General features: G+C 39.7%; 1 protein-coding gene across 1 annotated transcript in view; it reads left to right on the plus strand.

The window, feature by feature from the left end:
- The window catches only part of LOC126412869 (protein polybromo-1), a 325,260-nt gene that overhangs the window by 105,822 nt on the left and 194,024 nt on the right, over positions 1 to 25,414 (plus strand). Inside the window, 2 exon segments of the mRNA XM_050082745.1 lie at positions 515 to 613; positions 9,239 to 9,301. Of these exon segments, the coding sequence (XP_049938702.1) occupies positions 515 to 613; positions 9,239 to 9,301 (162 nt within the window).

The following is a 25,414-nucleotide window of genomic DNA, read 5'->3' on the forward strand; positions in this document are numbered from 1 at the left end:
TAAATAATGTAGTCTACTTTTAAATGTGCCATCTGCTTCTCACCATCTTTTCTCTGTTGTAAGTAGCAGTTGATCCTAATTCATATTGTCTTTCCCAGATTTTTCACCATGGTCCTCAGATTATTTTGTGTATTACTTTTAAATCCAAGAGGGATGATGCTGACTTGTGTCAAGTAGGAGTGGCAAGTTTAAACCCCACTGTCTTAACACACAGGTTATGCTGAAAGGGAGGCAGTTTTTTAATGACAAAAAATTCTTATGTCTAAGGAGAAGTGTACCTATCTGTTCTTTGATATGGGTTAAATGTTCAGCTCTGTAAAGCGGTCTGAAGTATATAGGGAGTGATGAAAATCTTTTGGAAATTTTAAATAATGGCAAAGTTAATAATGTTTTTCTACATCAGTTTTACAGAAAAACTTGCATCTGTGAAATTATGTTTAAGAATATCTTAAATTGATATTTGTGTTGTAGTCATTATATGTAAATTTGGATTGTTTTGGAACCATTGTTTCAGAGAGGCGAATATGGAACAGTTAGTGAAGTGGCTGGTGACATGAATATCATGTTCGAAAATGCAAAGAAGTACAACAGGGCTGATTCCCGTCTTTATAAGGTTTGTAATACATTATTTACAAAGAAATTGTATATTCAGGTAGCAGAACTCTTTCTTTCTTAAACAACTAAATTTGGTCACATATATGAAATGCCTTTGGTAGTAAGAATAGCTTCAGTGTTACATAAAAATAAAACAATAATCGAAGTAAAGACAGCCAGTTGGAATGTGCAAAGTTGTGAAATTTAAATCTGGTGTGTGGGTAATTTTGAATACTGTATTGCTCCATCCTCTGCATTGTGACTTGCTTGTGTCCTCTTCGGCATGTTATTTGTGAGGTGGTCAAGATGTTACTGCTCAACCTGCATGACTTTTCCAATGGTGGCCTTTCTGAGAGGTAGTGCAGTATGTAATGAGGATCCCTGTGACAGTGCACTGCAAGTTTCAACTTAATGTCTAGCACTCTCATGCTTGTTAATGTCAACAAATAATGAACAGATTCCTGCTTCCAGGAGGAAGGCTTTTACGAAGTGGGCACAGTGTACTTGTGTATTATCATCCTGAAAGACAAACCTGTTACCAAAATGTTGGACTGGAGAGCTGGACAGTAGGTTGGAAGAGCCTTTCAGGATGCAGTACAGTCTATCAAATAACTGTATACACATTAGTTTCCTTGGGCCTTTCTTGTACTTTCAGCACGGGGTAAGCCCTTTTTCTATGAATTTGGCAATGTTACTGTTAGAGGTTGACTAGAATACTCTCTTTCAAATTCTGAAGGTGGCAGGGGTAAAATACAGGGAGTGAAAAGCTATTTACAATTCGTACAGAAACCAGATAGCAGTTATAAGAATAGAGGGGGCATTAAAGGGAAGCAGTGGTTGGGAAGGGAGTGAGACAGGGTTGTAGCCTCTCCCCGATGTTACTCAATCTGTATATTGAGCAAGCAGTGAAGGAAACAAAAGAAAAATTCGGAGTGGGTATTAAAATCCATGGAGAAGAAATAAAAACATTGAGGTTCGCCAATGACATTGTAATTCTGTCAGAGACAGCAAAGGACTTGGAAGAGCAGTTGAACGGAATGGACAGTGTCTTGAAAGGAGGGTATAAGATGAACATCAACAAAAGCAAAACAAGGATAATGGAATGTAGTCGAATTAAGTCAGGTGATGCTGAGGGAATTAGATTAGGAAATGAGACACTTAAAGTAGTAAAGGAATTTTGCTATTTGGGGAGCAAAATAACTGATGATGGTCAAAGTAGAGAGGATATAAAATGTAGACGGGCAATGGCAAGGAAAGCATTTCTGAAGAAGAGAAATTTGTTAACATCGAGTATAGATTTAAGTGTCAGGAAGTCGTTTCTGAAAGTATTTGTATGGAGCGTAGCCATGTATGGAAGTGAAACATGGACGATAACTAGTTTGGACAAGAAGAGAATTGAAGCTTTCGAAATGTGGTGCTACAGAAAAATGCTGAAGATTAGATGGGTAGATCATATAACTAATGAGGAGGTATTGAATAGGATTGGGGAGAAGAGAAGTTTGTGGCACAACTTGACTAGAAGAAGGGATCGGTTGGTAGGACATGTTCTGAGTCATCAAGGGATCACCAATTTAGTATTGGAGGGCAGCGTGGAGGGTAAAAATCGTAGAGGGAGTCCAAGAGATGAATACACTAAACAGATTCAGAAGGATGTAGGTTGCAGTAGGTACTGGTAGATGAAGAAGCTTGCACAGGATAGAGTAGCATGGAGAACTGCATCAAACCAGTCTCAGGACTGAAGACGACGACAACAACAACAACAACAACAACATTGTTAGAGGGTGGCTGGATGCCCTTCCTGTTGCCACCCCGTATCCCCCCTGGGACAGAATTAGTGTACCCCAGCTGTCTGCGTAGAGTGAAGCCATGAAATAGTGTGAATGTTTTAAAGTGTCTGCGAGTCATGTAATTGAGGCGGGACATGGAGACCAGCCCGGTATTCACCTAGTGGGATGTGGAAAACTACCTAAAAATTGCATCCAGGCTGGCCGACACATCGGCCCTCATTATTAATCTGCCGTTGCGCCTACCCTAGTCCAGGAAGCAGCACATTAGCACTCTCGGCTAACCTGGCGGGTATGCAGAGAATTTTCCACCTTAGTGATATACTAGATTTTCCAGTGCGATTGATAAAAGCGTATTTTCGTTTGTTCAGCCATGTTGACAATCCATTCATATGTACAATATTTTGAGAACAGTCAGCTACAGCATCAACTTATGGACTTAACTAGGTTATTCACTGAAACATTGCACGTAAAAATGGTATTCTCTCTCCAGCTGGAAATATGAAAATAAATTTAGCTTGTGAATGCTATGTTGCATTGTTGAGGTAATCATTTATTGGAATAGTTACATGTGCTGTGTAGTAAACTTCGTGTATTTATTTGTATTGCCAGGTATAAATGTCTTTCAAGATGTGTAAATACCCTGAGAGTTAAAATTCTGTAAATAAATGAAATGATAAATGCTGTTACTGTGTAGAGCAGGCATTGAGTGGGCAGACAGGCACAATGAAAAAGACTGCTAGGTATCACTCAGCTATCAATCAAAAGTCCTTAGTCAGACCTATACATCAACAAATTTGTACATGCGTTAGGGCCCCCACCCCCCTCCACACACACACACACACACACACACACACACACACACACACACACACACACACACACAGAGCCACTATCATCTAAGGGCCTTAGCACCTGTAGACGACAATGTCCATGTGTATGCACATTGTGCCTGTTCGAATATGTGTGTCTTTGTTGTCTGTGTCTGATGAAGGACTTAACTCTAATAGCTGAATAATGTCTTTTCATTGTGAAGATAGTAACTGTTCTCGAAAGAACAGATACTGTTGATGACCGTGCAGCTTCTCTAGAATAAATGATAATTAATTGAAACTCGCAGCTGCTGACAGGTGCATGCGCAAGTAATGAGTGGATGGGCAAATATCTATTAGGTACGTTACATATGTAGAATTGTGGTCAGTTGAGAATGTGTGTCTCACAGGAAACGTGCAAGGGATAAGTCTCTGCAGTCACGCTATTCATCTGTGTCCTCAGTGGCTCAGGTGGATAGAGCATCTGCCATGCAAGCAGGAGATCCCGGGTTCGAGTCCCGGTCGGGGCACACATTTCAGCTGTCCCCATTGAGGTATATCAACAACACCTATCGGCAGCTGAGGGTTTCAATTAATTACCACTTTTCCATTGCGCTTGTCTGCCACTCAAGACCACCTCTATGTGGTGAGTAGAATTTATTCTTTCATTGTTGAACGTGGTATTCATTCACTGTCAAGGTCTATAGAACTGTCACAGTGATTTACTTCTCAGTTTACAAAGAGAGCATTGCACAATTAACTTACCAACACTGGTAGTTATGTAATTCCTTTTCCAGAGCTTGTTTGTGAGGAGTATAGATCTCACAATCACTTTATATTGTGAATATTTTAATCTACTATTTTTGTATGGCAAATAATCAACTGTATACTGTTGCTCAGTTAACAGTAGCCTCCAGTTCCAATAACCAGAGTGCAGATATGTGCCCATCGTGAGCACATCTCCTAATTGCTCTGTTGTATTTTAAAGCTTTACTATTTAGTGCATAAAGTGTGTGTAGTTTTGTGTAAAAATTACTTTGATTTTGTAGTTTACTAGCCCCCTTTTCCTTTACTTTTAAACTGACCATCTCAACATGTCTAGCTAAGAAACTAGTAATGATATCATTTGTGTGATGTAGGGCTGAAATATACAATAAGTTTTTGTGAGTCAGTCACTGCATTTCCTTAAGACAATGTGCCTGGTTTGTGTAAAATCCTATTTCAGTGAATAACAAAAATTCTTTCATACACTGAAGGCTAAACATTTTGAGCAATTCGAGGCTCATTTCTTGTGGTATTTCACATAAATACATAATACGATTTTTGTGTGAAGATGCTAAAAACTTTTATTGATACGAAAATACATCCACCATTTTTCTGAAGAGCCTGAGGAAGAAAGCCAGTACTTAAATCAGAGCCAGAAGGTAAACAGTAAAATGTGCGTTGTATTAGATAGATAAATGGCAGACCTATCCATCTTTGACAATTATTCTATGGCAGAAAGTTCCCAACTACAAAAGCTAGAGTAATTGAAGACTTCATCACAAAAAGATCCTTGTCAAGCATTTACATTTTTCAAGAGAGTGAAAAAACATTCTAAATAGTTTGATAACCCCTTGCCATCAATTGCTTTTGTTATGAAGCCTTCAGTTGATGTGAGGTTTGCCTTTTGTATTGTGTCCAAAGTTCAAAATTTGTGAATTTCTAAGGGTCGAAACTGCTGAGGTCATCGGTCCCTAGACTTACACACTACTTAAGCTAACTTACACTAGACGCGCGCGCGCGCACGCGCACACACACACACACACACACACACACACACACACACACACACGCACACAAAGGGAGGATTCGAACCACTGGTGGGAGGGGCCGTGCAATCTGTGACATGGTGCCTCAAACCGCATGGCCACTCTGCGCAGCTTTATCGTGTTGAAATGGGCTTGGGCCACCAAAATTCATGCTTGTTTGATACAACTGCAGTTGATAATACAAGGTGTCTATGACCCGGGAGATCCGGGAAAAACCCGGGAATTTTTTCATCCGGGAGAAAACTGGGAAAAACCCGGGAATTTTTTTGGATTTCGGGAATTTTTGATTGTTTTTGTTCTCAGTTAAATTTTTGTACCTTTGACTGGTAAGAACCAATACTCTAACAAAGGATATTACTGTATCTTGCTACTGTAGAATAATACTGCAGCCATAAAACGTGAACGAGAGAAAAAACTAAAATAAAACTTAAATTACAAAGGAAATGCGCCATATACAGCAACAAAACAAAGTGCTCATACAAGCGTCTGCCAACAGCAAAATCTGTCAAAGGCTTTAGGAAGACTATCCAATGCTTCGTAACAACAAATTGCCTCCGATGAGCATGACGCCATAACTGTTAACATTAGATTTGTTTTAGCAGTTACGAGTGGGATCATGTGCATGCACAGTAGAGCGTTATCTTCTTCCGCTTCCGATTACAGAAACGTGGCTGTTAGCTGTGTAAGCAGTCACAGTATAAAAGCAGCTAGGTACTACCGGGAAAAATTTTACTGGCACGCTCAAGCTGCCAGATTGCGCAGCAGCCCTGGATCTAGGAGTGCATGGGGAGGGGGGGGGGGGGCAAATTCATATAAACCTTGTTTCACAAAGCGCCTAGCATCCAGCGCAAGTTGGTCTATCGATTATTCGTCCCTGTCGGTTTTGAACATTGTTGAACACATTCTAAGTTGATTTGTGAATGAATCGTAAGTTGATTTGTGAATGTGTGCATAGTGTACGTGATGTCTCTGTCAGTGGAATCCTCGTCACATCTAGAAATAAACTTTCCTGCAGACAAAACGGGCTATACGGGATGAGCAGAGTATAGCCGAACGAAAGAAAGGCAAGCACTGTCTGATTATGTGGTTGGTAGGGTTTGTGAACGATGAGCGTTGTTGCGATTACCAGCAAAATTCATAGATTCAGACTACCAGAGTGTGAATAAACGACTAACAGGAATAACAGGTAAGAAAGATTACGTATTATCTTCTTGGTGTATCCAAGAAAATGAAATTTTGACAGAAAATTTTTGGCCAGATCGCTGCTATACTAGCAAGGGCCAGTTGTACGGTCTCCGGCTGGCAGCTGCTTTAAGGTCTATTCTGGAAGTAGCCCGGAAAATGCGTTGTACGAACACAGTACGAACACGTAACAATGCCTAACCGGAGAATAATTGCGGGATAACTAAACTGGTGATTCTGGCAGAGTTAGTGAAGTTAACCAACGAATAACTTTTGACATTGGCAGGAATAGATACAGAATTGGTGATGACAACATTGTTTGTTAGAACGAGGAAGAGAAGAAACGGACACATCACACAAATTATGGAAGAATAGGACAATTTCAAATTTCTATAAAAATTTCGCACTACTACTTTTCAATCTCATGCTTGAGAAACCAGAGCGTATGAATGAAGTGTAAAACTATTTCCTAACGTAAAGCTTTTTGCTTGTAGTAGGGCTAATAGGCATTTGATATTGGCACTTTGTGAATTATAATCTGCCATGTTATAAAAATGACAATTTCTGCCAAAACAGTCTCGTTTATTTGGCATGTGTTACAATTGCTGCAGTATTATAAAGGCCTATTTTGTTTTATCTTGCAGGCAGTGACAAAATATATGTAATCAGGTCGAGAAACCACACCCGTCTTGGGCCTATTTGTGATTACAGCTTTTTCAGTATTAGACAACGACATTTCAATTTTTCAAGTAGCAAAACGTTTGACGAACTTTGATGAGGTAAAAGATCCTTTCGCAGAAAGGAAAGCACGCCATGTAAAGCTGTAGCAAGATTAGAGAGAAAAAAATTGTAGGAGCTAAGGATTGAAGAAATGTGTACTGTCTTGCTTGTCTCTTCTCTTTACTGGCTTTATGTCACACAAAGCAGCAAGTTGTTAGCTAATAGGGAATAAAGAGTGCAAGTTTTCTGAAGAGCTTTTTTTTAAAAAAGAAAAAGAGGGGCAGGATGTCAAACTGGCCGACTGGAAGCAGGAGAGGCACCATAGGACATTTTAATTTCCGCTGTCCTGAATATAGTTTGATGGCATCCAGTACAAAATATACACGTTTCAATTCCACAGACCGAAATACAGTGACGTGCGATAGAAGAATGCTGCGTGAAGAGGTGTGGCGCTGCACTTTGGCACACTTAAGATCAGATAACATGTCTTACAATTCCTTGGACACGGTATGTTTTATGTACCAGAGTCTTCAGAAAGATGTGCGCTACAAAATGAATGTATTTTTGAAAATTATATTTTTTAAAAAAATTTTGACGTCCTATGTCAAACGCTCGAGGGACGCCACTATCTACTATTGCCACGGTTCGGAAATATCGTAGATACGGGTCTGATGTGCAGAGCAGTCTGAGTTATAATAGGGAAGCGGGTAATCTCCATGTGACCCGTGTTTACATTTAGTGATTTTGCTGTTTCCTCTTTGTCTAGTGCACTCACATCAAATGAAAACAAAATTGCTTTCTTTGGCCGGGAGCTATCATGTGAATTAAAATACATTCACATAATTACGGAAGGCTGAAATACGTTATTAGTTTCAGATTTTATTTTATTTCCACCTTTCTGACAGTCGAGCTTTAATTGCCATGCAGAACAATGAAGTTATATTTATCGGTTTACTGGAAGAATTTTCTTGTATTAATCTTTTCCGCTGAGGCAGTCAATATATCTGAAACAAAGGGTTTAATTTCATACTATTGGCAAGTTTCAACTGTTCGGTGCATTTCAAGTGTACGTTTTCATCTTCTAGCATGTATGGCATTATGACATAACAAAGAACCAGACATGAGATAACAAAGTACTGGTACCCAAGGAAATTTACATCCCGAAACCACATTGAAAAGCTTAATATCAGGTCGATGCCTACTTCACTGGGAATCTGGGACTCATTTAAAAACCAGCTGTTTGATGACGAGCCACTTAGAAGAATTTGTAGCCCAGAAGATCACACTTTTATGTTGTTAATAAAAAAATTACTGGCACATTTGTGTGATACATCTTAAAATGTAATGCGTGCATAAAAGACCAACATTGTATGTGAAAGCTAGCTTCTCTTGCAGCGAATTGGCCTTAGAGACCAATATTATATGTGAAAGCTTTGTTTTTCTTGTAGTGCCATTATATATATTAATTTAAACCATTAACTATTCCTGTTCGTGTGTTCGCGCTACTTAACAGTGATGTTGCTATTGGCTTGCTACACCATGTGTCTGAAACTCTAAATATCTGCTGTCATTGGCTGACGAGATCATGTGACATGAGCTATGACTGCCTTACAAATACGCATCGCAATCTCGATTTCAATGCTTCGGAAAGTAACATGCGGTGTTTGGTGGAATTCGAATTTATACTTTCGTAATACGAAAATATGCAGCGTACACGTTACTGCACATCAAACATCTTTCCAAAAGGTGTTTCGTTTTCTAAAGCGTCAGGAAATACTACGCCCATGTATAAAACCGTAACCATTCAAAGGATTGATAAGTTATACAGTTCCGAGAGAAAATATACTGTCAATTAACAGGGAAAAACTATGTTTCCATCCGGGAGAAAGTATATTTTTAACCGGGAAATCCGGGAATTTTTTTCCCTTCTCCATGTATACACCCTGTAATAAGTAAATAGTTGAGATTAGATATCCTATTACTGAGGTATAATAGTTCCATATTGGCTTATCATTGGAGGAAGGAAATGGACTTTATTTGGGACCCCAGATAATGGGAATCACAGTAGGTGTTCGATGTGAACAGAAAATCCACATATTAAATATAAAAAATGTTAATTGGGAGAAGTTTTAAATAAAAATAGAAGAAAGGCAATGAGACTGGCTTTGTGGTAGGTTCTGTATGCACTTCACAAATGGTGTCCATGATAATTCAGCAGAATTCAGAACTTGCATGAAAAGTTTCATTGTAGATAGCAAAAGATTTCCTTTATGCCTTTCCACATGTGACTGTTTTATGTTGTGTATTTCATGTTATTTTGTCTTCTAAATTTCAGGATGCAGCGAAATTACAAAAAATAATGCAAGCTAAAGTTCAAGAACTATTGGAATTTGACCAGGTAACAATCAATTCTCAATAATTTCTGTTTTCTAGGGTAAAAGTTTTTATAAGTCATGTATTTTGTCATTTCCTCTAAAAAAGATACAATTGTGTGTGGAATTTGCAGATACGTTAACTTAGGTTTCTTCTCCTAAGTATGCTAAATTTTGAAACATTTTTAGGACAGTGAAGATTTCTGAGATTTACTTGTACACCTGAACCTAGTTTCATCCTGATTTCATTTAGTAATTAATAAAATATTATGGCATAAATTTTCGTACCTAGTTTAATGTTACTGTCTCTGCAACTACAACACAACACTGTGTTTTTGATTGTGGCTGTGTTAATACATTATCTGAAAAAAAACCCCACCATCAAGAAATAATTAATGTAGAGTAATGAAATTTTGGGAATACATTTGTCTAGGTAACAAATTTAAATGATTAATGTTGTAAGTTCGTAGGTTAATGTAATTGCAAGAAAAACCATTGCAAAAGTGAATTGGTGGTACTGTAATAAACAGTGTAACTGCCAGAATGTTAACTTTAAGAATGCAAAATTGCTTGCATTGTGTCATACATGTGTGGGATGGAGTTCCATGCCTGTTGCATGTGGTCAGTCAATACCCGTATGGTTAATGCTGTTTATCCATGACACTGGCATTGCCGTCAAATGATGGTCCATACATGCTCAATGGGAGGCAGAACTTGTGGTAGAGCAGGCCAAGGCAACATGTTGTTGCTCTGTAGAGCATGTTCGGTAATGACAGCAGCATGTGAGTGATGTTTGTTTGGAAAACATCCCCTGGAATACTGTTCATGAATGGCAGCGCAGTAGGTTGAATAATAAGATTGACATACAAATCTGCAGTCAGAGTGCATGGGGTAACCACGAGATTGTTCCTGCTGTCACACAAAATCGCACCGCAGACCGTAACTTCATGTATACATCCAGTGTGTCTATATCACAGGCAGGTTAGTTGCAGGCACTCACCTGACCTATTTCGAACCAGTACACGGCCATCACTGGCACTGAGGCACAACCAGTTTTCATTAGAAAAAAGCAACAGATCTCCATTCTGCTCTCCACTGAGCTCTCTTGACACCACTGAAATCCCAAAGAGTGGTGATTTGGGGCCAGTGGAATGCACACAACAGGGCGTTCGACATGGAGCTGTCCTTAAAATAACAGATTTGTACCAGTTCATGTGTCACTCTGGCGCCAATCTCGAAGGTAACTAACACTTGTGTATTTAAAGCAAACCGGATTTGCATCCTCCTAGTGGTGCTGCTAGCACCACTCCTATGAGACTGGTGCAAAATTTGGTTAAACGACATCTTGCAGATGTAGAAACAAGCCAACCAACTTTCATATATCTTGCACGTCTCCTTCTTGGTATTGCGATTTTTTTTCCTGTCATTGTATTTTTGGAAGTTCTACTCTACTCAGTAATTCTAACATTGTCATGTTATTTTTTGTGGTTATGGACAAACCATAGCGTTAATTTCATGGTTTCTTGTAAGCAAAGGCAAAAGTGAGGACAATGGTAAGCTTGCTTGTGGATGAATGCAGGAAACATACAGCCAGGGACGTATTTAAGGCTGGTCGAAGGACTCAGTTAACTGGCGAGTGAGTTGGAGTTTGATTGGTGTGCCACCTCCCGTTATCCACCATATTACTTTTACAAAAACCACCACCATACCCGGATTTTTCTGAGTTGGGGAGGTCTGGAACAGGCTCCACTCAGCTCATTAAAATAGATGAGGACATGTATGATCGCCGAAATATTGTGCCCGTTAGACACTGTAGACCGGCAGTACACCCGTGGATATTTTGATTATCAAATATGCCGGGAGAAACTCGAGAATCAGATGAGGAACTGTTTGAATAAAGAAGCAGCGGCATTACCACGAATCACTTACTGTCAGTAACAGCTGGAGGGATTGGCAGCATGCTGATCATACGTCTCACAGTCATAGCTCACTTTTTGCACTGTCTTGCAGGCAGATCAGGCGTGAAGGCTAATCTGTGAGTGGTGTTCATATTTTTATGTTTATGTTTACCACTGTGATATGGTGTGTTGAGGAAACAGATCAAGCAATCATTTGATAAAAAGCGGCAGGAGGACATTGACACCGTACAGTGGCTCTAACCTGTATGGCCAGAGTACCTCATGGAGCTAGGATGGCAGAGACAGATATGTTATATCATGCTGCTTGTAATCTGTGCAAATTTTATCAATCATACAGGTGGCAAGTGGTAGCATGCCAGTGTCTCGGCAGTCTGTGATCAGATGTTTTCAAGCGGGTCGAGATTTGGAGAAAGAACAGCCAAGACAATGGTTGCACACCCTCTACATTGAGGTGGATTAGAACAACTTGGGCAGCTAGTAATTTTGTGTAATCTTGTTGAAAAATTACATTGTGAAGATTTTGAAGATAGGGCACAGCCATCGGTTTTAATATCTCAGAAATGTAATGACTGCTATTAAAATCATCAGCTGTGTAAACTGGAGGTGATTGTGTTGTGTGCCCAATTGCACCCCGTATTGTCTTGCTAGGGGCCGGGCAGGTATGATGATGACAAATATTGACAGTGTTTGTTCTCCTTGGAGCCTCCACAGAGGGATGTATCCATTTTGGTGCTATATGCAGAACCAGGACTCATCTGAAAGGATGACTTGGTGTCACCAATGTGTGTAATGTTGTTGTTGGGTGTGCCACTGTTTGTATGCCTCATTGTGTGCACCATTGTTGGTGTGCCACTCTTTGCGGTTGTCTTGGGGAAACTGCAACAGTGGTCATGGTGCTGAGTGTTCATGGTACATATATAACACTGTGTAGATACTATCCTTGCTGCAAACAAGCCCATTTTCTGACTCAATGTATGTGATGTAGCTGCATGGTCTTGCATAACTGAGCAAACTGTATGACGGTTCTCTGGGGCACTGGTCACCTGGGGCTGTGGAGAGCCTGCTTGGCATTAAGTGGGATCCTCCTGCACTGATCAAGTCCATATTTGCTTAATAGTCATGAGATAACAACCAATGTGAGCAGCTGTATCATGAGCAGTATTGGTGAGCAGCCAATTCATATTTGCTTCCTGTTAACAAGTCCACCAGTGTTGTTTCATTGTAAATATTAACAGCTGCACAATTTGAGCATGGGTGTCTATCTTAATTTACATTGAGGGAAAAATATTTCTAAAAAACAGAGATGATGTAACTTACCAAATGGAAAACGTTGGTATGTTGATAGACACACACACACACACACACACACACACACACACACACACACACACACACTAACTGTGTTTTGACCTGCACATACAAATAGCCGATGCCAGGAGGGGGTATTGATTTCTCCCACTCACCTCTAAAATATCAGGTGTTTGAAACGGTGTAAGGCCGAGTGGTTCTAAAATTTATTCCAAAATTCTCGAAGCACTGCATTTTCTCGCGCTTAAATTGAACACGCGATATTTTATACAATCATTATTAAATTTATGTCGCATACAATTCTAACAATATACGTTCCAACATAGATCTTTGTACTCATTTAGAATAAATTTTAGCTAATCTTTTAGTTATTCTACTCTCACTCTATTTTGACATCAACCCCGAATATTCCACTGTCATCTGTTAAGTTTTCCTAATAGTTAGGATTTGTTAGGACTCTGTCTCAATTTCCAATAGCAAACTCCAGGTGTTCATGACCCTTGAGTACTTTATTCTTTATTCCAATTCTTTGCACTTTTCTTTAGTACGCAGTGGTCTTATTATTTTTAAACTTTTTGTAGTCTGGAGGAACTCTGGGCAAAATAAGTGTTCCTATTGACACTCATAAAACATAATAATGCTATGAGAACAATTTGTACAAAATTTTTGAGACTTTTGTCACAATACTGTTCTTTCCCCTCTAGAAACAGTACCTATACCTCACATATGGGTTGATCCTATGAGTACACTTTCTCCTGTTTTGGTAGGTGCGCCCCTTTTTTAATTCCTATTTTCCTGTGGTACAGGTCAATCCCCTTCTTGGTGCTCCTGTCCACACAGTATAGGTCAGCCTTTCTTAGGTCTGCCTATCTGTCGTTTTCATCCAATAGATGCTGGGTGCAAACCCCCTTATCAGTCTTGAGTAGGCCTCATGGTTCATTGCTCTAGTATACATTTTTATGTACTCTATAACTATTATCTGGTAAAACTAAAACCTACTTCACGCCCACTTTTTCATACTTCTCTTTTATACCCTAGAGTCCTCCATTACTTATCAACTTCTATGTTTCCAGCATATACTTCATGCCTACATACTTTGTTCAATATATAATATGCTTACTTAGGTTATAAGAGTCCCACTATCCTAGAAGTCATCAGAATATTTGTTAGACTGACATTCCTGACCAGTTATCACATTAGTTCCTCCCTGACTTAGGCTCATTAGTTATGTTCCTTATCAACATGATAGTTTTTTTCAAGTACCTTGGTGTAGAACTGTCACAATGAACAACCATTAGTGCATACAGGGTGTTTCAAAAATGACCGGTATATTTGAAACGGCAATAAAAACTAAACGAGCAGCGATAGAAATACACCGTTTGTTGTAATATGCTTGGGACAACAGTACATTTTCTGGCGGACAAACTTTCGAAATTACAGTAGTTACGATTTTCAACAACAGATGGCGCTGCAAGTGATGTGAAGGATATAGAAGACAACACAGTCTGTAGGTGCGCCATTCTGTACGTCGTCTTTCTGCTGTAAGCGTGTGCTGTTCACAACGTGTAAGTGTGCTGTAGACAACATGGTTTATTCCTTAGAACAGAGGATTTTTCTGGTGTTGGAATTCCACCGCCTAGAACACAGTGTTGTTGCAACAAGACGAAGTTTTCAACGGAGGTTTAATGTAACCAAAGGACCGAAAAGTGATACAATAAAGGATCTGTTTGAAAAATTTCAACGGACTGGGAACGTGACGGATGAACGTGCTGGAAAGGTAGGGCGACCGCGTACGGCAACCACAGAGGGCAACGCGCAGCTAGTGCAGCAGGTGATCCAACAGCGGCCTCGGGTTTCCGTTCGCCGTGTTGCAGCTGCGGTCCAAATGACGCCAATGTCCACGTATCGTCTCATGCGCCAGAGTTTACACCTCTATCCATACAAAATTCAAACGCGGCAACCCCTCAACGCCGCTACCATTGCTGCACGAGAGACATTCGCTAACGATATAGTGCACAGGATTGATGACGGCGATATGCATGTGGCCAGCATTTGGTTTACTGACGAAGCTTATTTTTACCTGGACGGCTTCGTCAATAAACAGAACTGGCGCATATGGGGAACCGAAAAGCCCCATGTTGCAGTCCCATCGTCCCTGCATCCTAAAAAAGTACTGGTCTGGGCCGCCATTTCTTCCAAAGGAATCATTGGCCCATTTTTCAGATCCGAAACGATTACTGCATCACGCTATCTGGACATTCTTCATGAATTTGTGGCAGTACAAACTGCCTTAGACGACACTGCGAACACCTCGTGGTTTATGCAAGATGGTGCCCGGCCACATCGCACGGCCGACGTCTTTAATTTCCTGAATGAATATTTCGATGATCGTGTGATTGCTTTGGGCTATCCGAAACGTACAGGAGGCGGCGTGGATTGGCCTCCCTATTCGCCAGACATGAACCCCTGTGACTTCTTTCTGTGGGGACACTTGAAAGACCAGGTGTACCGCCAGAACCCAGAAACAATTGAACAGCTGAAGCAGTACATCTCATCTGCATGTGAAGCCATTCCGCCAGACACGTTGTCAAAGGTTTCGGGTAATTTCATTCAGAGACTACGCCATATTATTGCTACGCATGGTGGATATGTGGAAAATATCGTACTATAGAGTTTCCCAGATCGCAGCGCCATCTGTTGTTGAAAATTGTAACTACTGTAATTTCGAAAGATTGCCTGCCTGAAAATGTACTATTGTCCCAAGCATATTGCAACAAACGGTGTATTTCTATCGCTGCTCGTTTAGTTTTTATTGCCGTTTCAAATATACCGGTCATTTTTGAAACACCCTGTATTTCTCTATGTGCGCATTCTTTCCCCCTACAACGGTTGATGGTTTTCACATCATTTTAACTTGGATTTTCATTGTTTGCATCTTTATGTTATGGTGTGTATGCGGAAGTGTGTTTGTGTAGCCTGATTCTTTGGTTTACTTACATGAAATAAGTTGAATGTTATTGGAAACCACAGAAAATAAGGACTTCAGTGATAGAAGTATATGCATATGGAAAGAGGGAAAGATAGACCGGTACTCAGATGAGAAGTAAGAAAGGAAAAAGTAGAAATGGTTGCTAAGATCGAAGAAGAGAAAGAAGATAGCCCCAAAGACTAATTTTTCACTTAGAGTGGCTGAATCAGCTTTCTGGTCATCTAGCTTAGCATCTAATCTAGAATGTACTGAACCTATCTCTTTTCTTAAAGTCTTAAAGCAGCAATTTGAGTGTTTACAGCTGCTGAATCTGCTCGTCGGGCTTTAATTAAATTCACTAAGTCAGACAAGTCTGGCATTTCCCCAATCACTTTAATAGCTGCGATTGGTTCTGCTAGTTGCTGTTCATGATCTATATTCTTTTTACTCTTAGCTCTGATGATCATTAAAAAAAATTTGCCTTTGAGTATAATAACTATATTAACAGTTTATCATTCAACAGTTCCCTCAACTTTACCAAATAATTATTGTTTTTTGCTCATCCGGCGTAGAGTTCTAGCTGGGTTGATGAGCAAATGTGTAATCAGCGCCAGTGGACAGCACAGGCGCCGGCAGCGTCAAATGTTGGTTTCAGCGTCAGCGGCGGCGAGCAGATGTGGAGTCAGCACTGGTGAGCAGCAGCTAGTGCAGTCGGCGTCGGTGCCTGCTTACTGCGTTGGCGTCGGTGTGATGTACGTGTGTGAAGACAGTTTATTCTCCCCACCCAATCTTCTTAGTCAAAAGGTTGAGGTCTCTCTCTGGTTTTTTTTGTGCTATTACTTTCTCACGTCTTTTACTACTGCGTCACACTTGCAACTTTCTTCCATTGGTTTATTGGACTCAATACAGTTACTGGAAACAGTTCTCGTATCTTGTTAGGCCTGGTTGCTATGGCAGCTCATAATATCCTATTCCTATTTCTGTTTTAAAATTCCACTTTTCTTTTTGGTCCTGTCACTTGGGTCGCCACGTTTTAACGTTTTTCGGACAACAAGAGACTGTGTGGTATTGGGTTGCAAGGCTCACACATCTCTAAGGTCAGTTAACTTGCACCTTGTGTGTAGCCGATTATCTTCTCTGGGTAATCAGCTACATTGATCTCACAAAAACTTCATCTCCAAAGACTATAGCTGGTTAAAGGAATTTATTAAACCATTTCTCTATCCTTGAGATGATTTGGATACTCGTAGAATACTTTTCAGTTTAATCGCTTTATGTTTTCAACTTTCACAGACAACAACTTCTGCAAGCTAATTTAGTCCTTAAATATCAGACTCATTTACACATATTCAAATATCATTGGTTTGGTAACCAAATAATTTATGAACATCATACATGTGTCTTGCTTCGTTCACAGCCAAGACATGAAGTAAGTTAAAAGTCTCTAGTCTCAAGCGAGTCCAGTACATAAATGTACATAGAAATCTATATTCAATTGCTCATTAGTCTTTTTAAAATCACACTAAAGAGCACAGAATACCACATAAAATTTTCTTGTTCTTCTCTGCCCATACACTGAAACTCTGTGGGCCATACAGCACGTACTTGTCTGCTATCTTTGTTGCTGGGTCCATTTTTTTTCTCTTAACTGTGTTTTGACCTGTACATACAAATAGGGGATGTGCATTAGGCTGTACTCATTTTTCCCACTCACCTCTAAAATATCAGGTGTTCGAAACTGTGTAAGGCCGAGTGGTTCTGGAATTTACTCCGAAATTCTTGAAGCACTACAATATCATCAGCTGTGTTTTTTAATAATGTGATACACCAACTTATAAATTAGATGCTGAGATACTAGCTGTACTATTCAATTAGAGAAGCTGATTTTCCTTAACTAGATGAAAAGAACCTGCTTCGCTTGGTGTTATTTCCCATTTGTTTTCAGAATTGGAAAAAAAAATGTCTAACTAATAATGAAATTTATACAGATTTTAACTTATGTCTTGCTTTTGAGAGCAAAGGCAATGTGCAGCTTTTAGTTCTTTTAGGAAGCTCATGCTTTCATCTTGATTCATTCTTATATCAATGAATTTAAAATTTCTTACCCCCTCCCCCGTATCAGTATTCTGTATTCACTGGTTTATCTCTGAATGTCATCATTTTTTTGTTTCTGAATTGGTTTGTTCACACAGTTTTTCCTTGCTTCCATATTATCCCTTCCCTTTGTAAGTCGATAAAATTTTCTGATGAATTGTTCCTCTGTCATAACTGTGTTGCACTTTTCATCAGTTGAGATGATTTCATGACTGTGATGTGTATCATTTCCAAATTGTTTTAAAGAATATTCTTTAGAAATCAGAAGCAGTCATTAGTATTCATGAAAGTTCGAGAACATTATAAAATCTCAAATTTTTCCTCCCTGAAAAATATATCGGTGTTAAAGAGACAGAAGATGTCTTCTTGGCTGCCACGATGTGAATGTGATGGTCAAACAATTAGATCGCCACAGCTGCAACCCTTATCACTGCTCAAACACTATAGTGCACAATGGGGGGAACTGATACGATTGCCAGACGCCAGGAACAATGAGTAGCATTCGGTGATTTTGGAGGTATCGTTAAATTTACCCTCAAACACTTTAATTTCTGTGTGTAGATTACATTGTTAACTGTAAAATTGCTATTGTGTGTGGCATTTGCATTCAGTATCAAATAAAAGGATTAGGTGTGTGAATATATCATTATTACTTTTATTTTTGCAGAATTTATCATATTCTAGACCATGACTAAATTGATTGCAGTTATCCTTCATAAAAACTTGGTCTAAAATAACATGTTTCCATCACACACTGAAATTGAAAAGTAAATATTGATGCATGAATTATGTTAATAATTATGTCAAAATCACTTTCCCGGGTGTTGTTACCTTGAGAGAAAAGGAATATTGGGAGCTGGGCCTTGACAGGAATGCTGTAGCGCATCTCACTATCGTGTGTAGAGTGCCTCATGTAATGATTTCTCATAAACAGTGGTTGTTCTGTCCATTGCAGTGCTCAGCTTGCTGGACCCGCTGGTATGCATCAGTAGCTCTTTGGTGTTCATCGTCGTTTGCACTATCAACTAAAGCATTGAGTGACCTAACAAATTCACATCAGCCTTGGCAGCAAAATGTCTCACTGTGTGTGTGTGTGTGTGTGTGGGGGGGGGGGGGGGGGGGGCGGCACGGCACGTGTGCAGATGCTCGCCAAGACTGCAGGTTATGCTGTTGTATTTAACAAAGAAAGGCACCTGTGTGATATCATCAATGTGCAGTGGGCCCAGAGGAATATAAATTGATGACTCTTATGTCCTCAATACATTGTAATTGGCCAGGACAGTGTTTTATGTAGTTACGAGAGCATTATGTCATTGCTAAGTGAGTTTGAATGTGGGCAAATCGTTGGTGCTCGTGAATTGGGTGCTTCCTTAAGCAAGCTAGCCGATGTGTTTGGTGTTTCAAAAGGCACTGTTTTGAAGAGTTATATCACATACAAGGAAATTAAAAAAAACCTTATCCACTACGACAAAATGTAGATGAAAGTGTGTGTTGAGTGATTGTGACAGACAGTGATTGATAAGGATTGTGATGAAAAATAGGAGATGACAGCTGGAAAAGTCACTACTGAACTGTATGTTGCACCCATGAATCCTATCAGTACCAAAACAGCGTGAAGGGAGCTCCATAAGCTGGGAATTGCATGCGAACTGGATTTCCAGACCCACACATCAGTGATCCGAATTCCCTTACCAGGAAAACATGGTGCTGAAGACATAAACCTTGGAATATGTAGCAATGTGAGAGAGTCATTTGGTCAAATTGGACTTGTTGCACAGTGTTTCAAACTTCTGGCAGAGTTTACATCCCAAGAGTGAAATTAGGGTCCGAAAGATTGGGGGGGGGGGGGGGGGGGGGATTCAGTGATGATTTGGGCGGCCATAGCATCTTATTCCATGGGTCTCATGGTTACTGTTGAACGATACACTACTGCCAAGAATTATGTGACCATTTTGTCTGATCACATCCATCCCATGGTACAGTATTTGTTCCCCCAGTCGTGATAATGTGTTCCAGGACAGTAGGCCCCCTGTTCACACCTGTATGTGTTGTTCAGAATTAGTTTTTTGTCACCAGATCTCATATTATTGAGCCTTTGTCGTAGTCTTTGGAGAGAAGGGGTGTGATCTCTAGCACCTTCTATCGTTGTAAGCTGGATATGCCACTATTTTTCAGGACAAATAGTATAAGATTTCCTCAAAAACCATACAGGACCAGTGTTTTCCCATTCCGAGATGACTGGATGTATGTAATGCCAAGAATTTTCCTTCCCAGAAGCATTCCTTTCGTGAGTAATCTATAGAATCTATAGTTTTCAAATATCTGTTGACCCTGTGTCCTGTTTTGTCGTAAATCGTTTTGTCCATTGTGCATTATCACTATGACAAATAAGTTAATCAAGTGATATGATATGGATGCTGTGTCTAACCCTTCTGAGCAACTGCAGTAGTGCTCCTTGATGGAGCTCTATATTCAGTGAACAAATTTCTTTCCTATCTCCTCGCCATGTCTGGCTGGGCATTGGGGTTTTGCATTATTGTTTTATCCACTGTCATATAGTTTGCTTTTTAAGTGGTGCGTCAGTTGGTATCGCTTCTTTTTCCTTCCCTGTTCGTTGTAGTTTTTCAGTATTCAAAGAGCTCAGCATGGGCATGCACAAATCTGTGAATAACCCATTTTTGATTGCAGTAGTTGCATTTGTTTCGTGTTGGGAAGTTTGAAACATACATAGCCAGCTGTTACTTTATGTTCAGCACAAATGTTATGGTCATTCTGGATGTCTTGTATAGTCACTTTAGGAACAGGTTGGTTGCACAGCTTTTGAACTGTCAGTGGTACTTGCTCTACAGCCTTCATAAAACATCGAACCCACAACCTGACTGTGCTGATGTCAACTGTAATGTCCACCAGAATGTTCCTGTCCTCCATGAATACAAATTGGACATCATCCAAAAAGCTGTTCGGTATTGAACAATTTCTTGAATACTACGGTGTTGTCAACTGGTTGACAGACCACAGTGATACTCTCGAAGTATGTAGGAGGAGATTGAAAGTAAGTACCGTTTCATTCTACTGCCACTGCAGCTCTAGAAAATTCCAGAGACGCACATTCACACCCATTTCTCTGGTTCATTGTCTTTCTACTGACACTATTACAACTGGATTGCATTGCACTTACATTTTTTAGTTATTCTTCAAAATGTGTAAGACAGTGTCCGAGCATGCCGACTGTGAAGTGTGTTCTGTAATAAGATTTTTGAGTGCAAAGAAACGTAAGCCAGCTGAAATTCATCGTCAACTTCTAGAGATTTATGGTGAAAATGTGATAACTGATGGGGTGGTGAGATAGTGGTGAGAGAGCTCAGTCATGGATGAACCAATGTTCATGACAAAGCACAGATTGGGCGACCTTCTGTTGTCAGTGATGGCTTGGTTGAGAAAGTCAATGAGAAAATTCATGAAAATAGATGGTTCATCATGAGAGTGCTTTGTGATCAGTTGCCACAAATTTCAGAAACTGTTTTGCATGAGATTGTCACAAATGGCTTAAATTTTGCAAATTATGTTCCTGTTAGGTTCGGAAAATGCTTATGGATGTCCATAAAAGAAGCGATTTGACAGTGCTTTGACATTTCTTACTCAATGCAGTGATGAGGGAGATTACTTCTTAAGCAGAATTGGGACATGTGATGAAACTTCGGTTTCTCATGTCACTCCAAGATCAAAACAAAAGTTGATGGAGAGGTGACACAATCTGTCAAAAAGTAAAAATTGAAAACAACATTGTCAGGACAAAAAATTCTGTGCACTGTGTTCTGGGACATACAGGGTAATATGCTTGTTGAGTTCCTTCCCGGGGGTGAAACCATCAATGTGGTTCAATACTGTGAAAAATTAAGAAAACTTCAATGTGCAATTCAAAACAAAAGGCGTGGAATGCTCAGTAAAGGCATTATGTTGTTTCATGACATTCTGCTGGTGTCACTCAAAACCTTCAATAACTCGATTGGCGGCACTTTGATCACCCGGACTACAGTCCCTCACCTTGCACATTTTGATTACTACTTGTTCTTTAACCTGAAGCATAATATTGGAGGAGGGCACTTTGACAGCAACGACAACACAAAACATGGTATTCGGCAGTGGCTGTCTTCATTGGCAGCATGAAGAGGGCATAGAAAAGTTGGTTTCGTGCTATGACAAGTGTGTGAATATTGGTGGCAACTGTGTAGAAAAATAGTTTAAGAAATGCTGTTTCTTGTAAAAATAAATTTTGGTTTGGAAAAGTTTTTAGGAGTTGTTTTTATAAAATGGTACTAACTTTCCAGATATGTCTCTTAGTTATGGTTTTTTACAAAACTAAAACAAGAAGCATTATTTTATGATCGTCCCGCATAACTGGATTGTTTGAAATCTTTGGCAATATATTTGTACTGTGGAATTCTGACAATATTTCAGAAATTTCTCACTATTATGAAGTAGAACCTAAGGTATTTTCTGTGAAATCATTAAAAGTATTGTTAAATGCCATCTATAGGTAGCTTTGTCCCAACTTGAGTCACAGATGGGAACTGGTACACACCACTAACAAAATGCTGTACAGCTTGCATACTTTTTTCTTGTATTTTCAACTTTTAGTTGATTGTTTTTAGTCTCTGGAATTTTCTTACCTCTTTTACTTTTGTTTTCATTCCATTTTCTTCTTCTTCTTCTTCTTTTTCTTCTTCTCCTTTCTGAAACCTTTTGTTTCTTTCACCATTTCCTCCAATTGTAGTCCTCTCCAATTCATATCATCCTTCTCATGGGCTCTCCATCTTGTTTGTGCTCTTCCAGTTGATATTATTCCAGATTATCTACCCATTCCAGCTCTTCTTGGTAGTCTTTCTGTGCCCATTCTTTGAATGTGTCCATATCAGTTCAGCATATTTCTTTCCATAATTTTTTTGGAGATTGATCTGAAGCAGTTCCAGTTTCATTTCTTATCCTATCCCTTCTCGTCTCATCGCCTGGATCCCTCGTAGAAAATACATCTCTGATGCTTGTATTCCACTCGCCTCTTCCTTTGTCCAAGTCCAATATTCTGAACCCTAGGTCAGAATTAGTAGATAATATAATAATATGATTTCACTTTGGAAAGTAATTTACAATTCCTAATAATGTCTGATACACGGTAGTAAAATTTTGAGCAGTTTTCTATCTCTAAAGAAACAGCCAGGCCTGTTAAGTCCATTGTTAGCAGAGTGGAGAAACAGTGACTGAAACCATTAAAGAAAAGTGAAGAGTTAGTTATCTTGCTGGCCAATTAGAAGAATGTTACAGTTATTCTCAATACTATAATTCTCGTCTTCTTTTTCTTGTGCCTTTGTCCAGCATTATGGTGGGGTCGTCATGGTTATGGTTGGATTTGGCATGGTTAATTTAAGGGTTGGCCGGATGCCCTTCCTGTCACCACTCCGTTAGATGAGATGATGATGAAGGCAAAACACAACACCCAGTCCATGAGTGGAGAACATCTCCAACCCAGCCGGGAATAGAACATGGGCTCCTTTCCATGGCATCCCATTGCGCTGCCAACTCGGCTACTGAGGCGGACGCCCAATGCTATAGATCATCATATGAAAATGCGTTTGTTACTGGGAGGTAGTACGTACTGGATTCTCAGACAGGATCTAACATTGGCAGCTAGCAGGAAGATGGAGGAGCTACTAAAGAACTCAGGACTCTCTGAAGAACTTGTGAAGAATTTGAGGCCGGGAGCATGTAGGTCACCCAGGTTTAATGGTCTACCTAAAATACACAAACATGGCATACGAATGAGACCAGTTGTTAGTGATGTCAGCTTTCCTATATACAGGTAGGCAAAGTACTTAAGTAAATTATTAACACCTGTAATCAGCTGCTGTAGCCATCATATGAAGAACTCTCAAATGTTCGTTGGTATCCTAAAGCAGATCAGGATAGGGCCAAGTAAAGTCGTGGTCAACCTCGACATGACCTCCCTGTTTACGAAGGACCAGTGGAAAACACATTAAGACTTTTGGCCACTCGCCTGAAATTTTCAAATTATTTTGACATACTTTGAGGACAGCCTACATTTTGTACAGTGGAAATTATTATGAAATGACTGATGGAACAGCCATGTGTTCACCACTTTCACTTCCTGTAGCCAACTTTTTCATGGAAGATTTGTAAGAATGAGAGTCGAACAGTACTCCCTCCTGTCCATCCTGCTTCTTTAGATATGTTGGCGATACATTTTTAACCTAGGCACATGTGGTAATGATGCGCTGCAGCAGTTTGTTGACCATTTGAAAGGTATACTTCCTAACATAAGATTTACAACGGAAGTTGACAAGGATGGGAAGCAACCATTCTTCAGGGTGTATACGACCCAGGACAAACGGGAGATCGGGAAAAACCCGAGAGTCTTTTCATCTGGGAAAAACCCGGGAATTTTTTAGAATTCCGGGATTTTTTCATTGTTTTAGTTTTCAGTTAATTTTTAAAATTTTGAGTGGTAAGAACCGATACTCTACCAAAGGATATTACTGTATCCTGGTACTGCAGAATAATACTTCAACAATAAAACATAAACGAGAGAGAAAATCGAAAATAACTTAAATTGCAAAGGAAATGCGCCGTATACAACAATGACACACAGTGCTCATGCAAGCGTCTGCCAACAGCAAAATGTGCCAAAGGTTTTAGGAAGACTTTGCAATGCTTCATAACAACAAATTGCCTCCGATGAGTGTGAAGTCACGACTGTTTACATTAGATTTGTTTTAGCAGTTAAGAGTAGGCTCATGTGCATGCTCAGTTGAGTCGCATTTGAGTAGTTGGTTCTCCCGCCTCTGGCTACAGGAATGTGGCTGTTCACTGTGCAAGCAGTCGCAGCGAGCAACTAGATGCTACCAGGAAAACGGGGTGTCAAATTCATATTTTTGAGGAAACAAACTTGTTTCACAAAGCGCTCAGCATCCAGTGCACGTTGGTCTATCGATTATCCATATGATTTTGAAATGCATCCCTATAGGTTTTTAAACATTTTTGAACACATTTTTAAGTTGATTTCTGAATGAATCATCAGTTGATTTTTGAACGTGTGCATAGTGTACGTGATGTCTCTGTCAGGAGAATCCTTGTCGCATTTAGAAATAAACTTTCTGCAGACAAAAGGGGATGGGTCTGTATGAACTGAGCGAAGTAAAGCCAAACGGATGAATGCCAGTCGCTGTCTGATTATGTGGTTGATTGGGTTTGCGAATGACCAGTGTTGTTATAATTACCAGTGAAATCCATAGATTCAGACTACCAGAATTGAAATAAACCATTAACAGGAATAACAGGTGAGAAAGATTACATAGTATCTTCTCGATGTATCCAAGAAAATGAAATTTTGACAGAAATTTTTTGGCGAGATTGTTACACTAGTAAGGACCAGTTGTACAGTCCCCGGCTACCAGCCGGAAATAATGCAGAAAACTTGGTGTACGATCATGTAACAACGCCTAAACAGAGAATAATCGCGGGATAACTAAACCTGTGATTCTGGCAGGGTTAGTGAAGTTAATCGGCGAACAAATTTTGACAATGGCAGGAATAGCTACAGAATTGTTGATGACAAGATTGTTTGTTTGAACGAGGAAGGAGAAGAAACAGGGACATCACACAAATTATGGAAGAATAAGACGATTCCAAATTTATATAAAAATTTCGTAATACTACTTTTCGATCTCGTGCTTGAGAAACTGGTGCGTATGAATGAAATGTGAAACTGTTTCCTAACATAAAGCTTTTTGCTTGTAGTAGGCCTAATAGGCATTTGATATTGGTACTTTGTGAATTAT

This window comes from Schistocerca serialis, chromosome 7 (assembly GCF_023864345.2).
Source record: "Schistocerca serialis cubense isolate TAMUIC-IGC-003099 chromosome 7, iqSchSeri2.2, whole genome shotgun sequence".
In the NCBI taxonomy this organism is placed as follows: Eukaryota; Metazoa; Arthropoda; class Insecta; order Orthoptera; family Acrididae; genus Schistocerca; species Schistocerca serialis.